The following is a 17851-nucleotide window of genomic DNA, read 5'->3' on the forward strand; positions in this document are numbered from 1 at the left end:
AAGTGCGGTTGGCCGTTTCCTGCTTTGAGTCGATGTGTGCACAGAAGGGAGAAGAGAAACTTCCTTGACTGTAGAGCTTAGTTTTCTGACAGCGCAGCAAGGCCGCTTTTTCTAATGCTGTTACATTAATTTAAGATAGCTAGAGATTTACCAGAGGACCATGAGCCGTGGATCTAAATCTAAAACCGAGAGCGTCCGGAGCTCCCTGCTGAGCCCACAGGAGAACGAGAAGCTGGAGGAGCTGCTGGGCAGAAGGTGTGCTGTAAGTTTCCAGCTGACCGGAGAGGGGATTGCCCAGTACGAGACCGAGGCCCTGCTGTGTTTGTCCTGGCTTATATCGCTTCTGTTGGAAGTGTTTATTGTAAAAGTGAAAGGAGAAGCTGTCCAAGAAAGAACTGGTTATTCTGGTCGCTAGATGAAATTTAAATTCTTCCAGCCTTTAATGATTTGGTTGAACATGTCGTGAATTGCAGTGAGCGCAGGTGATAGTTGAACCCTTACTTCAGGTATTGTATTACATATTCAGCTTTACTAACAACAATGCTGTAGTTTGACTCTTTTCCTGAGCTGCTTTTTATTTGTTTGTTTACTTGTTTTTTGTTAGCTTTATATTTTCAGGGAAGTTTGAATTCCAGTCGTTATCAAAAATTAGATTTTCTTCAAATTTATCTACGGCACGTTGATGCAAATGCATCTTAAACTGAACTGCTGACATTAGGTCATCAAAAAGGAGGTAGCTGTAACAGGAAGCGGTGGCTCAACCGTTTCTTCCTCTGGTGTCAGAATTAGACGCCATCGTTGGGCCTAAGCTGAAGTGCGATTTGATCTGAAGCTACGGACGCAAACAGCTGTGTCAGACTGGCATAATAACAAAAAAAAAAACATGCTTTAGTGACTTTTTGTATATGCAATGGAAGATTAAGCGCATCACATTGCTTCTAGCTGTTATCTGAACAAATGAAAGCAGACAAGGAAGTGAATCCCAACCACAAGGCTGCAAATTTGCATGTGCACCGTAATAAAATGCTCTGAAGTGTCCTATCAGTACTGAACTGTTTACAATGCATGTGCTGTGTGTGTCCAGTCCACAGCCACCGCGGTAGCTCAGCTGTTCATGGCTCTGCCACACAGTCCATCCGTGTGGAGCTTGCAGCACACTGGAGTGGTCTGCTTCGTCAAAGACAACCCCCAGCGCTCCTACTTCATACGGATGTTTGATTTGAAGGTAGGCACCGCTGCCATTATACCAAATTACATCCTAATTACAAGGATTTGTGAAAAGAAAACGCATTTTTTTTAGATGATCTACTCATTGTTGCCTCGTGGACTGAAAATTGCTAAACTGTGACACAAGATTGTTCACATCTTACATGAGTAATACTGAGCTATTAACCACGTTTTTCCACAGATAGGGAGGACGGTTTGGGAGCAGGAGCTCTACAACCAGATCGTTTACTCCTCGCCGCTGCCGTACTTTCACACCTTTGCTGCAGATGTAAGCGAACCCTCATCTGACCTCCAGCGACGTGAAGCCCTGCAATCAATTGTGTTCACACCGTCAGAAGGCCGTAAAGCATGCTTAATGGGATTCCTCTTTCATTTCAATGCAGGACTGTCAAGTGGGACTGAACTTTGCCACGCATCAGGAAGCCGAGGCCTTCCAAAAAGCCGTGGAGGAGAAACTCAACCAAAGGCACAACCGTCAAGGTCAGCGAGGTCATGGGCCCGACTCTGATGTTTAGTTTTAGAATTAGAAAACATGACTTTTTTCATACAATGATTCAAAGCCATATTTGCTACGACAGTATGTTTTTGTATGCGAAACAGCGAAACAAATAATAACATAAATCACCTTTAACACTTTAGAAGTGAGTCCTCATCAAACAGCCTCGTGCAGAGACCATTAAACAGAAATTATAATAAATCCTCAGGTGCTGACGAATGATTTATAATTGATAAATAATTTCTTATGTCCTCATCTGAACTATCAGTAATAGCTTCAGGGGTATTCCAGCTGAATAAAGACTGTGGTAACGTAATGCAAAATGGTTTCTCTCACCTCCTTGTTATTGACAGACAAGAGACAGCGCCCCCTGCCGCCTGGTGGTAAGATAGCAATTAACTTCAAAATTGCATATTTGCACTTGAATATGAAGCATTTATATAAAAGTATTTATTTTCTGTTTTCCTCTGTCTCTGTAGAAAGAGGTTCCCTGCCTCCAATCCCACCTGAAAAAGGTGAATAACTCTTCATGTTACCTCAACATGTCTCTAATGTAACTTATGTAACCGGTGATGCATGAAATTAAATAGCAATAGCCCACCATCCTGCATGTGCTCCATATCTCCCCCCAAAGCAGCATCTGGTAGCCCTGGTTCTTTTCACATGGCCACAGTGGACATCCAAAACCCAGATATCCAATCCTCACGCTACCGCTCGATGCCTTCACCCGCTGCTTCCTCAGTTCTGAGCAGCAAAGGCAAGAAGGACAAGAAGGGCAAGAACAAGAAAAAGGGGCCCAAACTCTCCAAAGCAGACATAGGAGCACCCAGCGGATTTAAGTGAGTGTTCGAGCCCACAAATGTGTTGTGAAAGTGAACTCTGGTTAATATCTGGATGTTGTTTTGCAATATTCGTAAAACCGTGCACCCGCATCACCGTCAGGCACGTTACTCATGTCGGCTGGGATCCCAACAACCTTGACCCCGACCTGTCGAAGCTGCTGTCCCAGGCTGGGATCAGTGCAGATGAGATGAGGGATGAAAATGTCTCCCAGCTCATCTATAATGTCATCGAGCAGTCTGGAGGCATGGAGGCGGTCAAAAGGGAGGTGAACCGAGGAGGTTAGACCCAATGCACCGTTCTGTGCCTCCTTATTTACCTCACTGCTCCCCACAGGCTGATGGAACGGTCTAAAACTTGAATTCTTGTGTATGTCTTGTTGCATTATAGCTGCTGGACCTCCACCGCCTCCACCTGGCAGACAAGGGCCTCTGCCTCCTGTGCCGGGCTCCGGTCACTCTGCTCCAACCCCTCCGCCTCCTCGAGGCCGCTCCGGCCCTTTGCCTCCCATCCCAGGCCAGTCACAGCGAGGGGGCCCATCCCCTCATGCCGCACGTGGAGGCGTGCCACCCCCGCCTCCTCCAACGAGCAGAGGCGGCCCTCCACCGCCACCGCCACCAGCACACTCTTCTCAGTTCTCCTCACTGCCAAAGCCCCCCCCACCCTCCTCCCATAACTTGCCTCCTCCCTTGCCGCCGTCTAGCCAACAGTCCTCAATGGGTTTCCCGCCTCCTCCTGTCCCATCTACACCAAGCAGAGGTGGTGGAGGAGGTGCTCCACCTCCTCCTCCGCCCCCTCCTCCTCCTCCTGCTCCACTCTCTCACACCTCTATTTCCTCAGATTTCCCACCTCCTCCTCCTTGCCCCGGTGGCCCACCACCTGTCGCTCCATCCACTGGACAAGGGGACAGCAGAGGAGCTCTGCTGGATCAGATCCGACTGGGGAAGAAGCTCCGAAATGTAAATGACTTCCTGTTCTCAGACACATTTCATTCATGCTACATACACGCTGTTTGTAGCAGAGATGTATGTTCAGCTGCTGCCCCTGTGTGTGCTATAGGTGACAGACACTCCTGATGCAGCTCCACCTGCACCACCAGAGTCAGGCGAGGGCATCGTTGGTGCTCTCATGATGGTCATGCAGAAGAGGAGTAAAGTCATCCATTCCTCTGGTAAATATTAGGACATTAATTAAACCCCACACGAAGTTGAACCACAAGGGCCAAAAAAGTTTCACGTTTACATTTGTCCTCTCTTTCAGATGAAAGTGAAGACGAGGGTGGAGACGACGACGACGATGACGACGAGTGGGATGACTGAACTGATGAGTTGAACTTGAGTCCACTGTGATTTTAGTGAACCTCTCATTTGCAAAACGGTTACATGTTGTTGGACCAAAAACTGCAAACTGGAAATTGTACACGTCAGAAACTGCGTGGACGATTAAATAAACAAATAATTCATTGGAAATGGACGTGACAGTGAAAGAAAACAAGTTTAAGAGAATTCTGCAATGTTTATATATTTGTTTGAACATTTCCAGTGTAGGATTCATCAGCATGACAGCACGTAGCACTGTGTTACTCACAACGACGGTGAACGGTGGCTCTGGCTGGGAAATATCTTGTTCCTTTGCGCTTCCATTAAAAAGAGCCATTTTAAAAATCTGCAAATACAGCATAAGACAGAACACCGACAATCAATACTAAATCTGAGCCAGTTTCATTCCCATTTTTATAACATACTGTACATAAAAAAAAAAAACATTATGTTCCTGTATCATTTTCTCATACATCTGTGCAAAGATCCCCAATTCCCTCGAATACCACCACCGACAAAGTGCATAACTGGAAGAACACTGTACGCTATACGTATCTTCAACACTCACATACTGTAGGTCACTAGAGCACAGGACAGTAATTGAGCCATTATATGACATCATCCAATGGAATTAGCTTAGCACAACACATTACACCTTACACGAACAACGTTACACACCGAGGCTGAAAACAGAACGACAGTAAAATGTACAACTTGCAACAAACAGCAACAGATATGCATGCAACATATGCATTCATCATATTATCTTCATACAAGAGTAATCCAATGACCATATCATAACCATATATATTATATTCACAATCAATATATTACATTTCTGTTTCAAGATACTTAAAAATACCATATCTGTGGTTTTGCCTATTAACTACGTGCTGCATACTTTACATCACAGTCTACCATTTTCCAAAACGGCAGCTAATTTGAAATATGTGACCCATCACAATGACTGGTCTCCAGGTCTGTTTGAAACTCTTCTTCGCTGGTGCGTTCAATGACCAAGAAAAACTGACATTTAAGAAAACCTGTGCTATAAGCCATGTTTTTTTTGAAAATCAAAGCTAGCAGACACATTAAAAGTAAGCACGGGCATAGAGGAAAATACTTTTTTGTGTCTTTTGTAGTTTCTTGCACTAAAAACACTGATCTTAACTTGATTCTCAAGTCCCAGATGGTGCGGATTCCCACAAGCACCTGAACCTACCAACACAAAGAAGTTTTAAAAAACAGTCCCTTACATAGTTGATCAATCTTGAGCAACCATCAAGTCTGCAAGTTGACTTAAACGTCAAACTAACATGTGATGTAGAGAGGAAATCATTCTAAAAATGTACGGTTTGTTTTGGGAAGTGGTCACAGGTCATGTAAAATATCCACCATTTGCATTTTCTAGGCTAATGCTTGCAAAACCACCAGTATGGTACTTTAACAACAGCATGACGGCATCACCTGCCCCATGAATGGCGGTGACACACAAACACGCTTGTCAAACATTAAAGTCCACCATAAAGTCCAGACAGGCCAGTGTTGGACAGCGTGGGTCCCGTCCTCTAGCCGAGGCCTTGGTCCTGGCTCTCTGTGTGCCTGCGGCTGGTGCGTTTGCGCTGCTGCTGCTGTTTGGGGCTGAGCTGCTCCCAGTAGGACTGGCAGTACTGGTTAATCAGTCTTATCTCGGGCGGGAAGGGCGTGGAGACAAGTGACGGCTGCGCGTAAGATCCCGCTTGGCGAGTTTTTGGCTCTTCGTCCTCATCCTGAGCAGTGAGAGCTAAAACGATGTCTCGATCCAGGATGCGCAGGGCCACGCGTGCCACCGTGTGTTTAAAGTTGTTCTCAGTGGCGAGGCAATGGTAGAGCCCCGCGTCTGATTGGTTGAGGGACTTCAGGAGGATACCATGGTTGGTCTTCAGAATGCCTCCCACACGGTTGAGCTGCAGAAAAAAAAATACAATTATTTGCTTACTTGCTGAGAGTTGGACGAGAACGTTGACACCATTCTCATATCTGTGCTGTGAATATGAAGCGTCAGCCAGTGTACAGTTAGCTTAGCTTAGCATAAAGTTTGGAAACCAGGGTCACAGCAAGCCTGGCTCTGTCCAAAGGTAACAAAATCCAACCATTAAATTCTCTGATTCCAGCCTCTGAAATGTGAATATTTTCTGGTTTCTACCCTCCTCTATGACAGTCACATGAATATCTTTGGGTTGTAGGTTAAACAAGACATTTGAGGACGTCAGCTTGAGCTTTGGGAAACATTTTTCACCATTTTCTGACATTTTATAGACAAAAAGACCAATGAAAGTAGCCCTTTTCCTCACCAGTTTCCTCTTTCCTTCCCTCTGGAACAGCCACTTGACGGTGGCCTGGGGAGAGCGAGGCTGACACTCCAAGAAGGTACTGCTGCCCTCCACCCCGAACTGCACAGTTTCCCTCAGACGTTTCTCCACTGCACAGATACAGAGAGAAGAAATAATGACAACTGCTTCAAACAAACTCAAATTAAAAAGCGTGCATCATGTTTAAAAACACAAAAAAGTCACCACACCTTTGGCATTGAAGCCTCTGCACTGCCTCAGTGGGTCACCGTGTTTAACATCCTGCCGTCTGCTCCTCCTGAGACACAGATCAGAGTCAAGAATTAAACTGACTCAACACATGGTGGCTTTATGGTCTAGAAACAGAGCACAGTGAAGTTACACGACGTGCACCGACCTCTTGGTGGACGGGGTGAAGGCAGAGCAGCTCTCTCCATCCCAGGCGCAGTAGGGGTCTCGAGCCAGGCAGCAGTCAGAGCAGGCCCTGCCGTACACACCACAGCGGTGCAGCGACACCTGGGTCAGCCCCGCGTCTGAAGACACGTACAGCTGTTGCTGTGGTGACACAAGCAAGAATAAACTCAGCTCAGTGTGGCTGTAAGGAAAGCATGCATCACCATGGCACATTTGTCTTTAAGAGGAATGAGCTTACTCTTTTCGAGGATATCTTCATTGTTTTGACTGGAGCTCTGGTCTGTAGATCAATAAATAGCAAAATACTAGTAAGACTTCATCTTTGAGGTTAGAGTATATTTGTCTTCGGGAGCACATATTTTGACATACCCGGAAAACCTCCACTTCCTCTAGTGTCAGTTCCTCCATGCTCGTTGGGTCCTTTGGCAAAACTATAACTTTTTGTACAGTACCTCGATCTGGAAGTGAGAGAAATTATATTAACATTTATGCCAAAGCAATCCATCAGCCGGACACACCCGATCACCCCTGCACCTGTCTCACCTGTCCCCAGGAAGAGCACCTCATAGCGTCCGTCCACAGCATCCACCTGATCTACCACCAAGGCTGTGAAGCGGTAGTCCACGCCAGTTCTCACCACCAGGGGGCGGCGGTGGATGGGATAAACTGGGTGGAACATTAAGGGATGGGATCTGATGAAATTCACAGCCTCGTCTGAAAAGTTCTTGGAGGAGCGGATGCCAGGAGTGAAGGTTCCTCCTGGACACTGGATGGGAAGAAAGAAGAGGTGTTTATGTATTTGTTTTAATCATCTGTTAACGTTCTGTTGATGCAGATTAAGACGGCAATATTACATAAACATACTGTTCCAGGCCGTGGGTAGGGAATCTTGCCAGTGTACTCTGTCCATTGGTAATTATGTCCATGTTTGTGTGCAAATGGTCCATTGAAGACATTGCGAATATCAGCCATTGAGTACACGCAGACTGCTGAGCCTTTGAACACAGAGCTTGAGCAGAAACAGACAATTAAGGTAAGAGGCAGAGGTAAGAGACAGCGTGCAGCCGAGCCCTCAAATTGAAGCGTGAATTGTCCACAAAAATGTGCGAAGAAATACTTGCTAGATGGGGTTGGGTAAGGTGTGAATTTATCAACCAAGCGTGCAAAAACCACTCACCCTGCTGTGGTGAAGAGAGCGTACACCATAGGGTTTCGTTCATCCTGCGTGGGCTGAATAAACACATCCCCTGGAGGAGGAATGATACAAAATCAATTACACAATTGCAATTGAAATGCAATCAGTTTTAAAGTAGCGCTGATTTCATTGTGGCCTTACGTAGTTCATCAAACCGCGTCTCCACTCCATCTTCTCCTATCACCGAGCAGATAAGGCGAGCCTTCAGGAACGTCGTCCAGCGGTTCACCAGGGACTTCTGCCCTCCTTCATCATTCTAGACAGGAAGGAAATTAGGTCACGGCTCAATACTTACAATGTGCTTCGTGCTACAAGGTGAGCTGCGTGTATTTTCACTACACGGATGATGTGGTTTGGCTCACCAGACACACTCTTCCCACCCGGGCTAAAACGCTGGGGCTCGCCCCGCCGCTCGAGTCTAGACTCTTCTCGCGGAAGAAGAAGTAAAGTTTGTCGTCGTTCCTTTCTGCGCTGTCAGGGATCTGCTGGATCTGAACAAACACCGGCTCTAGAGGATAAAAACAGATAAGCAGAGGGGGGATTGAGGCAAGTGGTTGTCAAATAAAAAGAGAGGAACCATAACCTGTAATCAGCAACATTTACCTCCTCACACCCACACTTACTCACCGTTGAGCCACCTGGAGTCATATTGCTCTGTTCTGATTGCAGTTCTCCCTCCCATGGTCCTAAACAGAGCAGCATCTGTACTCATGAAGTCGATATGGACCCCTGCATATAGGTTACCATCTGCAGAGGACCGACAATAGGCAAATAGGAGGATGAGACTTGAGAAACGTAAGGAATTTGATAATATTTTGTGTTTTTCGGCCAATAAATGAAGCAGGTCTTACTGATCAGAACCGCAATGTTCTCCTGTTTGGGATCATAGGAACATTTTCCCTTCCCTGAATCCACATACCCAGGGACCAGCCGAAACAGGTAGTCCTGCAGAGGGAGAACGTGCATAAAAATAGATCGCTAAGACGTCACAGGGGAGCATGGGGAAATCATAAACAAATCAGTGTCCCAGTTTGTAGTCCTGAAATATTTAGCAGGACAACGCTTTCCAGGCCTACAGCTGGGGGACTTGGGCAGTAAATCCCACTCGGGGAACCGTAAACGTCGTGGTGCTCACCTCTGCCCTCCAGCCTCTGTTGATGAATGTGCAGATGGGCTGGTACGCCCCTGTTCCACAGGTGTAGAGGTGGGTGCGGTTCCACGGCTCTATCAACCGCACGAAGTTGGCGCATTCACCCTGCACAAAGAGGAGTAAGACAAATGGAATTCAAACACCATCGCCATCATTGTCCCGTCTTGAAAGCACAAGCCTGTGATTTTTGAAAGAACAGGATGTAAATAAATGATCTCACCTGTCTTCCCTTTCCCGTCATCTGACATTCTCCCTTTCTCTTAGCGGACGCTGGCCAGTGGATCTGCATTTTCCAAAACAACTCGATTATCACGGATCACTGCATGTAAATTGACTGGATGTTTCAAGAAGCAAGTGGGTAGAGTTTGTACGCACTATGAGGGGCTCCTTGTTGACATTGTGCATGTCCAGAGCCACCAGGTACTCCCGGCTGCCCAGGTACAGACGGCCCTGATCCTGATCCATCAGGAGGATGCGGTAGTCGCTGGTGTTGAAGGAGAAACTGAAGGGCCTCGCTGCCCTCGTGTCCATCAGCTCTGTGTGAAAAATGTTCCAGCTTTGTTAAAAGAAAAACCCAACAGCAGGGGGAGCAAAGGTTACCTCTGAAAATCTCCCCACATCACTCCCTTTATGCCTTTAACATGTTTCATTACTGACTTGGATGAACTTATGGTCCCTTGAACAACACCCTTCTCACTTCTTTTCTGGAAAATGTGTGTCACTGATTAAATATAACTCAACTTGCATTTTAAGAAACATATTTGCTTTTAAGATCTCAATATTTCATGGGTCCTGACTGTCTGATTGAGTTTAAGGCGCCACACGCCTGGTGGAGTTAGGCGAAAAAGCAGGTCCCTTAGGAGACACGGTCAGTGGAACTCGGAGCTAATTCTCGAGATCAGGATTGTGTTAAGCAGAGCGTAGCCTGTTAAGACACGCTGCAGTGGAAAATGCTTCTCCTTTTTTTGTTCTCCTGAAAGCTTTGATTGAACAATTTTCATCCGCTGCGAGACAAATGGACTGTGTGCTGCACTCTGCCTCCCAGTGTTTCCATTCTGCCATTCATTGCATCTTTTTAAAAGCATAAAAAAAGCTGATCTCTCTCACACACACACACATCTGTGGTATGTGTCATATATTGGCCACCATATGTGCACACTGGGACACGACACAGGCACGTTAAAGACAGCGGGCTTATGTAATGACAAATGTTCGCAGAGACCCTCAGAAGCCGGCTTACCGGGATTCAGGAGGAAGCACAATCTTTATTTACATCAAAGTGCCTGCCATCTTCCTTTTGAGGTCAATGTTGACAGGATGCAGTCAAGGTGCCACTAAAATAAGCTATGCAATCGGATCTCCGGACGACACGAGCTGGAGCCTTAGAGGTGGGACGAGGTCCGGTTCTGTTCCTGAGAGGTAAACACAGGATAACAAGCTCCAGTGGGCCATAGTGGATTCACTGAACAGGCTAAATGTAGAAACACCACACCCCTATACATGTCTCCATTCTCCAAAAATAGCAAACAATGTACTGCCATCATCTGGTAAACATTCAGCAAACACTTATCCCCTGACAACATTCTCACACTGATAGGGAAACACTGGGAAGGACACACAATTATAGTATGAAGCTGCGGCGGGGCCACTATAAGCTCTCATGTTACAACCTGACAACATATTGTCACTGAGGCATTAATGACCAGTGCTGCTTAGTCTCAGGCCTATCCCAAGTATGAGCAAACTGGTGACAGCACTGAGAGGGCATGAGATTCTAAAACATGGCTTCAATTACGCTGCACATTTTGCTCTCTAGCAATGCTGACTAATTCTATCAAATGAGACTCAGTCAGTCCCTTTGAAGTGCCTATAACTGACACAACCACCCAGCAACGGGGGAAACAATGTAAAATCTCTATCCTCTGCAGGCCTCCTGTACCCCAGAGTGTCACTCAGGCTGGTTCATTCAGAGTCACATGTCCTCCAGCCGCCCCGAAACCTCCTCCACAGGCGCCTCGGGGAACAAAGAGGCTTGGTGTCACAAACAATGAACAATAAATCCTTGAAGTGGCAGAAAACAGTTGGGGAGTAAATCCAACTTTTCTCCTTTTTGTTTGGCATTAGGGGGAAGGGCGACAGCATTCTGTGAATGTGGCCGCTTTATCGGCAAACCCTCACCAACAATCTGACAATTCAACACCTCTCAGCTGCCCTGAACGCACTCCCGCACACGAATTTGTCACGGAGAGCTCCGCACAGATGTGAATTCCTGCATCTTACACAGGGAGGAACGCGATCAAGTTCAAGACCAAACTTGTGTAATTGCTCAGACCACTGCTTTGTGCACCCTGCTGCAAAAAAACACACCGGTGTGTATAAGCTGTTTACCGAAAGAGGATTAGTGTTAAAGGTCATATAAAAATGCACTGCAATTACTCTCTCGAGCCTCAAATGGAACCGTTACCGTATGCGACAGCCACGAACAGCATGTAGACAGCTGTTTCCAGTCTCAGAAAATCAGTCGAATTCAAAACAGCACTGCATGTCGACTCCGACCGGCAGTTACCACACATCTCATGATTAGCTCACCTCTAATGCGATTCAGATGTGTCTTGTTGAAATTGTGCAAAATCATAAATGTTTCTCATTGAATCACCGCAGCGGAGCTGCATAGACCTGACCTGGGACCAGAACGTTCTGACTCGCCTCCGCATGAAAGCATGTTCAACGTCTGATTCACACCCGTTATTCTTACCTACAGGTACTTCAGGTGTGTGTTTGACAGTGCGCAGCTCCACATGTGCAGGTGCACTCAAAGCGCTAACGTGATAGGGCTGCAGAAATAACTGTAATCATCCAGCATTGTTTTGATCAAAGGTGTCATCCACACATTTGTAACATAAATCTCTGCTGTTAGACTTAATGAGGACGAGGAGCGGACTGCATGGGAAAATCCCGAATGCCTACAAAAGAGGCTTAAAAACCACTATCCACCCTCATTTTGAACTTATACCTCGCGGCCAAAACATTAAAGTTCTGAAATATCATTTTGCTCCTGTGATCAAATTTCAGGTGTTTCCTTCTTGTGTCATCATGTCAGACATCAAAAGCAAAGAACTGACAGGTCGGGCTGAAGTGTGTGCTGGTTTCAGGGTGTGGGGAGAAACTTGGTCGAAGGGCACCACCAGTAACCAACCACACGTAACATCCACCTTTTGTTTCCAGTGCTGCTCTGTTTGACATGTGGCAGGAAATACGTCCTTTACATATGTATAAAGAGGAAACACGACCGCTGGTGTGGTCTGTGTGTGCGCGAGTGAATTAGTGTGAGAAAGCAAGCAAGCAAAAGAAACTATTATGACAATCCCTGCTGTCAGAGGAGTTTTGGTTAATCTGTATGAGCTCACCTTTAAAGGAGAGGCGAACCCGCGGAGCAGACTGCTGCAAGCCCGATCCTCTGTAAACACATAAGGCCAACAGGAGGAGCTGGGCTCCAGATGCTGTCATGGTAACAGCCATGCAGGTAGCCCACAGAGATCTAAATCTGGATGAAAAAAGAAAGAGGAATGAACTATTATTATAGAGTGCCCCATGAGAAATAGGAGACAGAAAAAGAAGGAAGGACAGGCAAGAGACTCTCTCTCTCTTTCTCTGATCTCTCTGATCAGAAGTTTGGCCTGCAGCCTTCCAAGGCAAGACGTATAGTTTGGCAGGAGAGAACAACGTCCAAATCTTCACACCTGCTCTGGAAAATATGACAGCCCTATTATTTATTTAAAGTGTAAATGTAGTGAGGTATGTGTTAAGACTGCATAAGGCTATTTGCAAGCGCAGTCACATGGAAAAAGTCTGAAAAGGGAGATTAAAGTCCTCCTGCGAACGTTGTTAAAAGTATTACGTCCTCTTAAACATACATTTCGTCCACATTTTCCTCGAAGAATGGGCAAAACAGGGCTCCGACGCCCATCAGTGATTCCCTCGGCCTCTCTCGCAGCCTTCCAACAAAGCACGTCGACGTGCTTTCAGGAGTTGACGAGTGAAATACATGACAGTTCAAAGAAACAGGTAGTCCTCGCTGAAACAATTTCTGACAGTTTAGAGGGTGTCGAAACGTAGCCTAACTGTTAGACCTTAACTCAAGCATTCATTATGCATCTGCACTTTGCTGGAGAGGATCCCATATAAATTATGAATACTAAAAGCTGAGTCCACAACATCCATTAAATTGTCTCCCTGAAGGTGTGCTTTGCTCAGGCTATAAGCCATCCCACGGGCTTTTCTTTTTCCTCGCGGCCTCCTGTGGCACCCTGTACAAGCCCGCAAACGAGTGCTTTTAGGGAGACTCATTCGCAGTGGAAAACGGGCGACATTTCACAAAATCTTCATTATATTTCACAATGCGGCGCTAATTTATGTGTGACACATGACATAAAAGTATGTCCCCCATTAAAAATAAGTGATGAAACTGAGATGACTGGCATGCTGAACATTTGGAAATTAAAAACAGAAGCCACTGGGAACGCCTTGCAGGCTTCCTGGCATGATCACACAGTTGCTCACCAGGGGGGCTTGATCTCGATTCCTCCCGTCAAACGCTGGACGTTCGCTGGTAACAGTACGCACATGAGATGTGCAATCAAAAGGATGTGGACACACACACACACATTTCCTGTCATGAGGAGTGACGGGTATTTGTCACCCAGGGAAAGGGGCATCCATTAAAACACATAAATGAATACACACTATCACCAAAAATGTTATCAGTCAGCCAATCAGAGGAAAATGATGAACACAACAGACACATTTTAAGTATTTATTTGAGTATGGGTTTTTTTAAATGGTTAGGCAACATCTACAGCTTTATCTCAAATTAATGTCCTACACATTATATTTGATACACTTTCATTTAAATGAGCATAAAAGAATAATCTGTAGAATAACCTAAAATGATCTAAAAATCATCAATCATGGAGCTAAAATGTGCCTGAGGAGCTCCATGAATGATGGCCTGGTTGTGCTTGCTGGTATTTGTACCAATGACAGTGTTTCTGCTGGTTTTCTGCGCTGGGTGGTTCCGGCAGGACGGATTAAAGTTCGGCTGTAATAACATATGGTTTCCCCTTTAAAGAAATAATTACAGGATTTCAATAACCTAGTTCTTTTTCTTTCCGCGGTGGAGTGCGCACTTACCTGTGAACTCAACATCCAGAAATAGGAACCGAACAAATGTGTGTGTGCGTGTGTGTGCCTCAGTCCTCTGCCATTCAGACTCCGCTACAGAGTAACCAGACATGAGTTAAAAGTTAAACCAGGCGCAAGTCACACGTCCTACCTTTGAATCCTGACTTTCTCGATGCCCGCTTCGCCTCTGAGATTCCCAAACTTGCGGGATGTTACCGCTGCATTCCCCGCGTTCGGTGCCTCGGAGCCGGGATTGGAAAATCTCCCTCAGCGGCGCTGCGCAGGAATAAAACAATCCGATAGGTTTGCAAATTCCCCTGGAGGAGGAGGGAAAGAAAGAAAGAAAAAAAAAAAGCCGCCTGATCAGTCGCTGCTAAACGACCGCATTTCTTCCACGAAGCGTTAAAAATGAGGAGAAAGACGCAGCTGATCCCTGAACGCGCCACTCTTTCCAAAAAAAAAAGTTTAAACCCGGATGGCAGCAAACATCACCGTGATGAGCCCTACGTGCTGGTCCTTTACTTTAAAGGTGTTTGAGTGTGAATCAAGTGACCAGGTGCAGGTGTTGGGAGAGCGTCTGCCCTGCTGTCCTCTCCCTTCTGTTCTGCCCCCACCCAGCCTTCCCTCTCCTGTTGGCCCACAGCAGCATTGGACCAAACCTCTTGGTACACCATATGGGTATGATTAACCCTGTAGCTGCTGGGGAGTTCAACACACAGCTCCACTCTACTGTAAACTGCCATCAGTTTGTGTCAGCCCACCAGCTCTCTCCAGGCAAAGTTTATTAAAGCTGAATAATTCAGTCAAATGGTGCTGGGCACGGTGCCGCTGTCTTATCGAAATGTTTTTCTCATGCTCCAGGAGGGTCGCTGGCCATTCTTATACATGATGCAGGGGCTGAAATTCACTATTAAAGAGCAGCCCGCTTGGACAATGCCGCCATTACTCCTCAGTTCTACATGAGGGCCAGGTCGGGCGAAAAAAAGATTCCTGGGATTCCTCTCTGGCTGGCTCCAGTGCTCATGACAACAGTGACAAAGCAGCCGGAGAGGGGGGGGGGACTGGACGTAAAGGACATCCATCCTGTTAACAGAGCCTTGAGCTTGAAATTAAAACAGCTTTCAGAGCGCCTCTCATCATTACTGGCTTTGTGGTGAGCTCTGACGCAGTATGGCGCACTAAAAGACACAAAAGCAGAGGGTGAATGTGTTCTGAGGGATGGCCTTCCAAGACAGTAAAACAGAATAAACACATGAGGCAATGTGGTGTGGCAGTGTGTAAAAGGTCGCGCAGGAGGGCAGTTCCTGGCGAGCCTCACAAAGCTTTAATTTTTCTTTAATGCACATTTCTGGGTGTGATTCACACAGGCAGAAAGCACCTTATCTCATGTTGGGTATCAGCCAGATGTTGATGATGCACAGGCAGTGGTGTGTCAAGATGTGTCCAGGAGGGAGTCTTTGTTTCCCGCCCCACAGGAGGCACCACTCTGTTTCCAGCTGAGGAAATGAGTCATAAGTGTGTGCTGGGTTCAGGTTTCCGTGCGCACTCAACTTTGGCCATGGATGCCGGCACAGTGACCAGCTCCCACTGCTTCAGAAGCGCCTCCTCACCGTCATCTCTCACTGTACCGTCATGCTGTCTTATCTGACCAGCGCGCGCCCACCGCTGCCCCAGCTCGCTGACGAGATAGCAGCAGCTCCTCACGCACCAGAGGGAAGGGTATTTCTGCTCCGCGTACGTGAGCACAAGGAACAGGAAATAGCGACCGAACAGGCCTCCGGCGTGATGGATGGGTTTTGTCTCATGGAGACAGACAGCGTGGATTAGAAAATAAACACTGAGTCTGTTTTTGTGGTCCACAAAAAGCTCTGTCAGGAGGATCTTCTTGTCTAATGGATAGGTAGTGTCAAATGAGAGGTAGACATTTATCCCTGTGGGCCAACCAAAGGCTCCGGATAAATCCTGGGCCCTCAGACACATCAATCATGACAATTCTAGGGGCCGAGTATTGTGCCCTCGAGGAAAAACAACCCATTATCTGACCTACTGATGGTCTTTTCAAGAGATTATTGATGAATTGAAGAGTGTTCGAGCATGCCTGCTGCAGAGAGGCAAGTCCAGGGCGTCAGCAATGCATGCTGGGATAAGACTACCATGACCCTGAGAGGAAATTACAGGGTAGAAAAAAATAAAGGTACAATATTCTGCAGGATTATTTGCTCCAGTTTCAGCCACAGCGCTTCCCACATGGCTGGACAAGTATTCTAATTATTATCTTACACGTCAGGAAAAAATGTCAACATCAAAATGCGAGATAAAGGGAACAGGTGCTATGTGACATCCATGAACTTCACACATCAGTGATAATCAAAGGAGAGCTACTTTGGAAAACATCTTTGACATGAAGGGCGCATACGTGGCGCACATTCCAGTCGCAGCCTGCTCGCCCCGCGCTGTATTGGAAGTGAGGTGATTGCAGGTTTCTGCAGAGTACACTGTACAGGCAGTGTGGAGCTGCAGCTTCCCTGAGATGGAGCACCGTCTGCAGTCGTCCAACGTGCCACGTGTCCACCGGGCCGGCCAGCCAGCCAGCCAGCCAGCCAGCCACCATCTGCCTTGAAGACAAGACTGGCACTCTCCCTCACTATAAAATGCAGCTGGGAGAATCAACAGCTGTCAAAGAAGAGCTCTTTCCAAATAACAAGGGGTGTGTGTTAGGGAGGGGGAAGGGGGGGGGGGGGTCTACTGTACATGAAAAGGAGGATAGTGAGGATGTGAGGCGTGTGAGTGAAAGTACAGCGCTTGTGTCTTGAAAGGTAAATCTGTCAGCACTCTTGCAGAAGCCTTTGGTAACAGCCGCTTAATGATTAAGTGTCCCGGTGCACAGGCAGTCCGAGATGTTTTTGTTTGGAGCGCGTGTGACTTGGGCTCCATCTTAAACCTCTCTGGTGGTGCTCAGAGATTCGGTGAAAAAGAAATATGGCGTGCTGTAAGAAAGTGAGAATGCAGCGCGTGTGACTCTCAGTTTGGCAGGCGAATTTGTGTGCCCATATGCATGTATATGGTGTGTGGATGCAGACATGGGGTGCACAAACACACGCACGCACTTGCTTTGCTGCTTCAATTAAAATGAAAACGATTTCTCTTATCTCCCTCCACACCCTTCCTTTCTCCCCCCTCTTGCGCACATCCTCGACATGCCGGACTCCAGGTGAATTTCAATGTCAAAGACGCGAAGGTAACGCGAGCACTGCAATCTGCTCATTCTGTCGAGTGGATGCGTGTGTTGGCGTGCGCGTGCACTGTGCAATGTGTATGTGCAATGTGATTGGTGGGGGGTAGGCCTATTCATCTGTCTGGTGTGATCGTGGCTCTCTGTAACTGGGCCTAGGCGTGAGTGTGCACTCTGTGATCTCCCAGATAAGAGTCATCCATCTGCTGTGTGTATCTGTCAGGGCCCAGGCAGCTCCGCTTATCACTGCACTCATCCATTTCCCTCAATCATACTCAGTCTATTCTCTTTTCTCATCCCCCTCCGTCTCCCCCTATGCACAGTTCAAATGTGCTGTGCTTAATCTTGATTAGCCGACAAGCAGACAATCAGCCAGGTACGTGCGCGGTGCCGCTGAAGACCTGCGAATGCGCTTGTGGCGTGCAGCTTCTGCAAACGTGCATGCACGCACGGAGGTGCTTGAAAGA

General features: G+C 46.9%; 2 protein-coding genes across 4 annotated transcripts; one reads left to right on the plus strand and one right to left on the minus strand.

Moving 5' to 3' along the window:
* LOC121613376 (wiskott-Aldrich syndrome protein-like) lies at positions 1-4990 on the plus strand. 3 transcript variants are annotated; one of them, XM_041946748.1, is made up of 11 exons: positions 1-262; positions 1085-1225; positions 1409-1495; positions 1611-1707; positions 2077-2106; positions 2203-2238; positions 2358-2562; positions 2666-2844; positions 2954-3522; positions 3623-3734; positions 3824-4990. In XM_041946748.1, the coding sequence occupies exons 1-11, from the start codon at positions 161-163 to the stop codon at positions 3880-3882; spliced, it is 1617 nt and encodes a 538-aa protein (XP_041802682.1). In that variant the 5' UTR covers positions 1-160; the 3' UTR covers positions 3883-4990. The 3 variants fall into 3 exon arrangements, with proteins under 3 accessions (XP_041802682.1, XP_041802683.1, XP_041802684.1); XM_041946749.1 differs by having other exon boundaries at positions 2361-2562; XM_041946750.1 differs by lacking the exon at positions 1-262 and adding an exon at positions 357-506.
* LOC121613375 (semaphorin-3F-like) lies at positions 4065-14714 on the minus strand. The gene is made up of 18 exons (XM_041946747.1): positions 14304-14714; positions 12379-12515; positions 9347-9507; positions 9192-9254; positions 8957-9076; positions 8673-8766; positions 8449-8568; positions 8184-8329; positions 7963-8077; positions 7804-7873; positions 7491-7635; positions 7170-7392; positions 6996-7084; positions 6865-6906; positions 6610-6767; positions 6443-6510; positions 6216-6343; positions 4065-5828 (listed from the first exon to the last, which is right to left on the minus strand). Exons 2-18 carry the CDS (start codon positions 12488-12490, stop codon positions 5451-5453), a joined length of 2232 nt encoding a protein of 743 aa, XP_041802681.1. The 5' UTR covers positions 12491-12515; positions 14304-14714; the 3' UTR covers positions 4065-5450.
* Between the last annotated feature and the right edge of the window lie 3137 nt (positions 14715-17851).

The sequence above is a fragment of the Chelmon rostratus genome, chromosome 10 (genome assembly GCF_017976325.1).
Source record: "Chelmon rostratus isolate fCheRos1 chromosome 10, fCheRos1.pri, whole genome shotgun sequence".
Taxonomy (NCBI): Eukaryota; Metazoa; Chordata; class Actinopteri; order Chaetodontiformes; family Chaetodontidae; genus Chelmon; species Chelmon rostratus.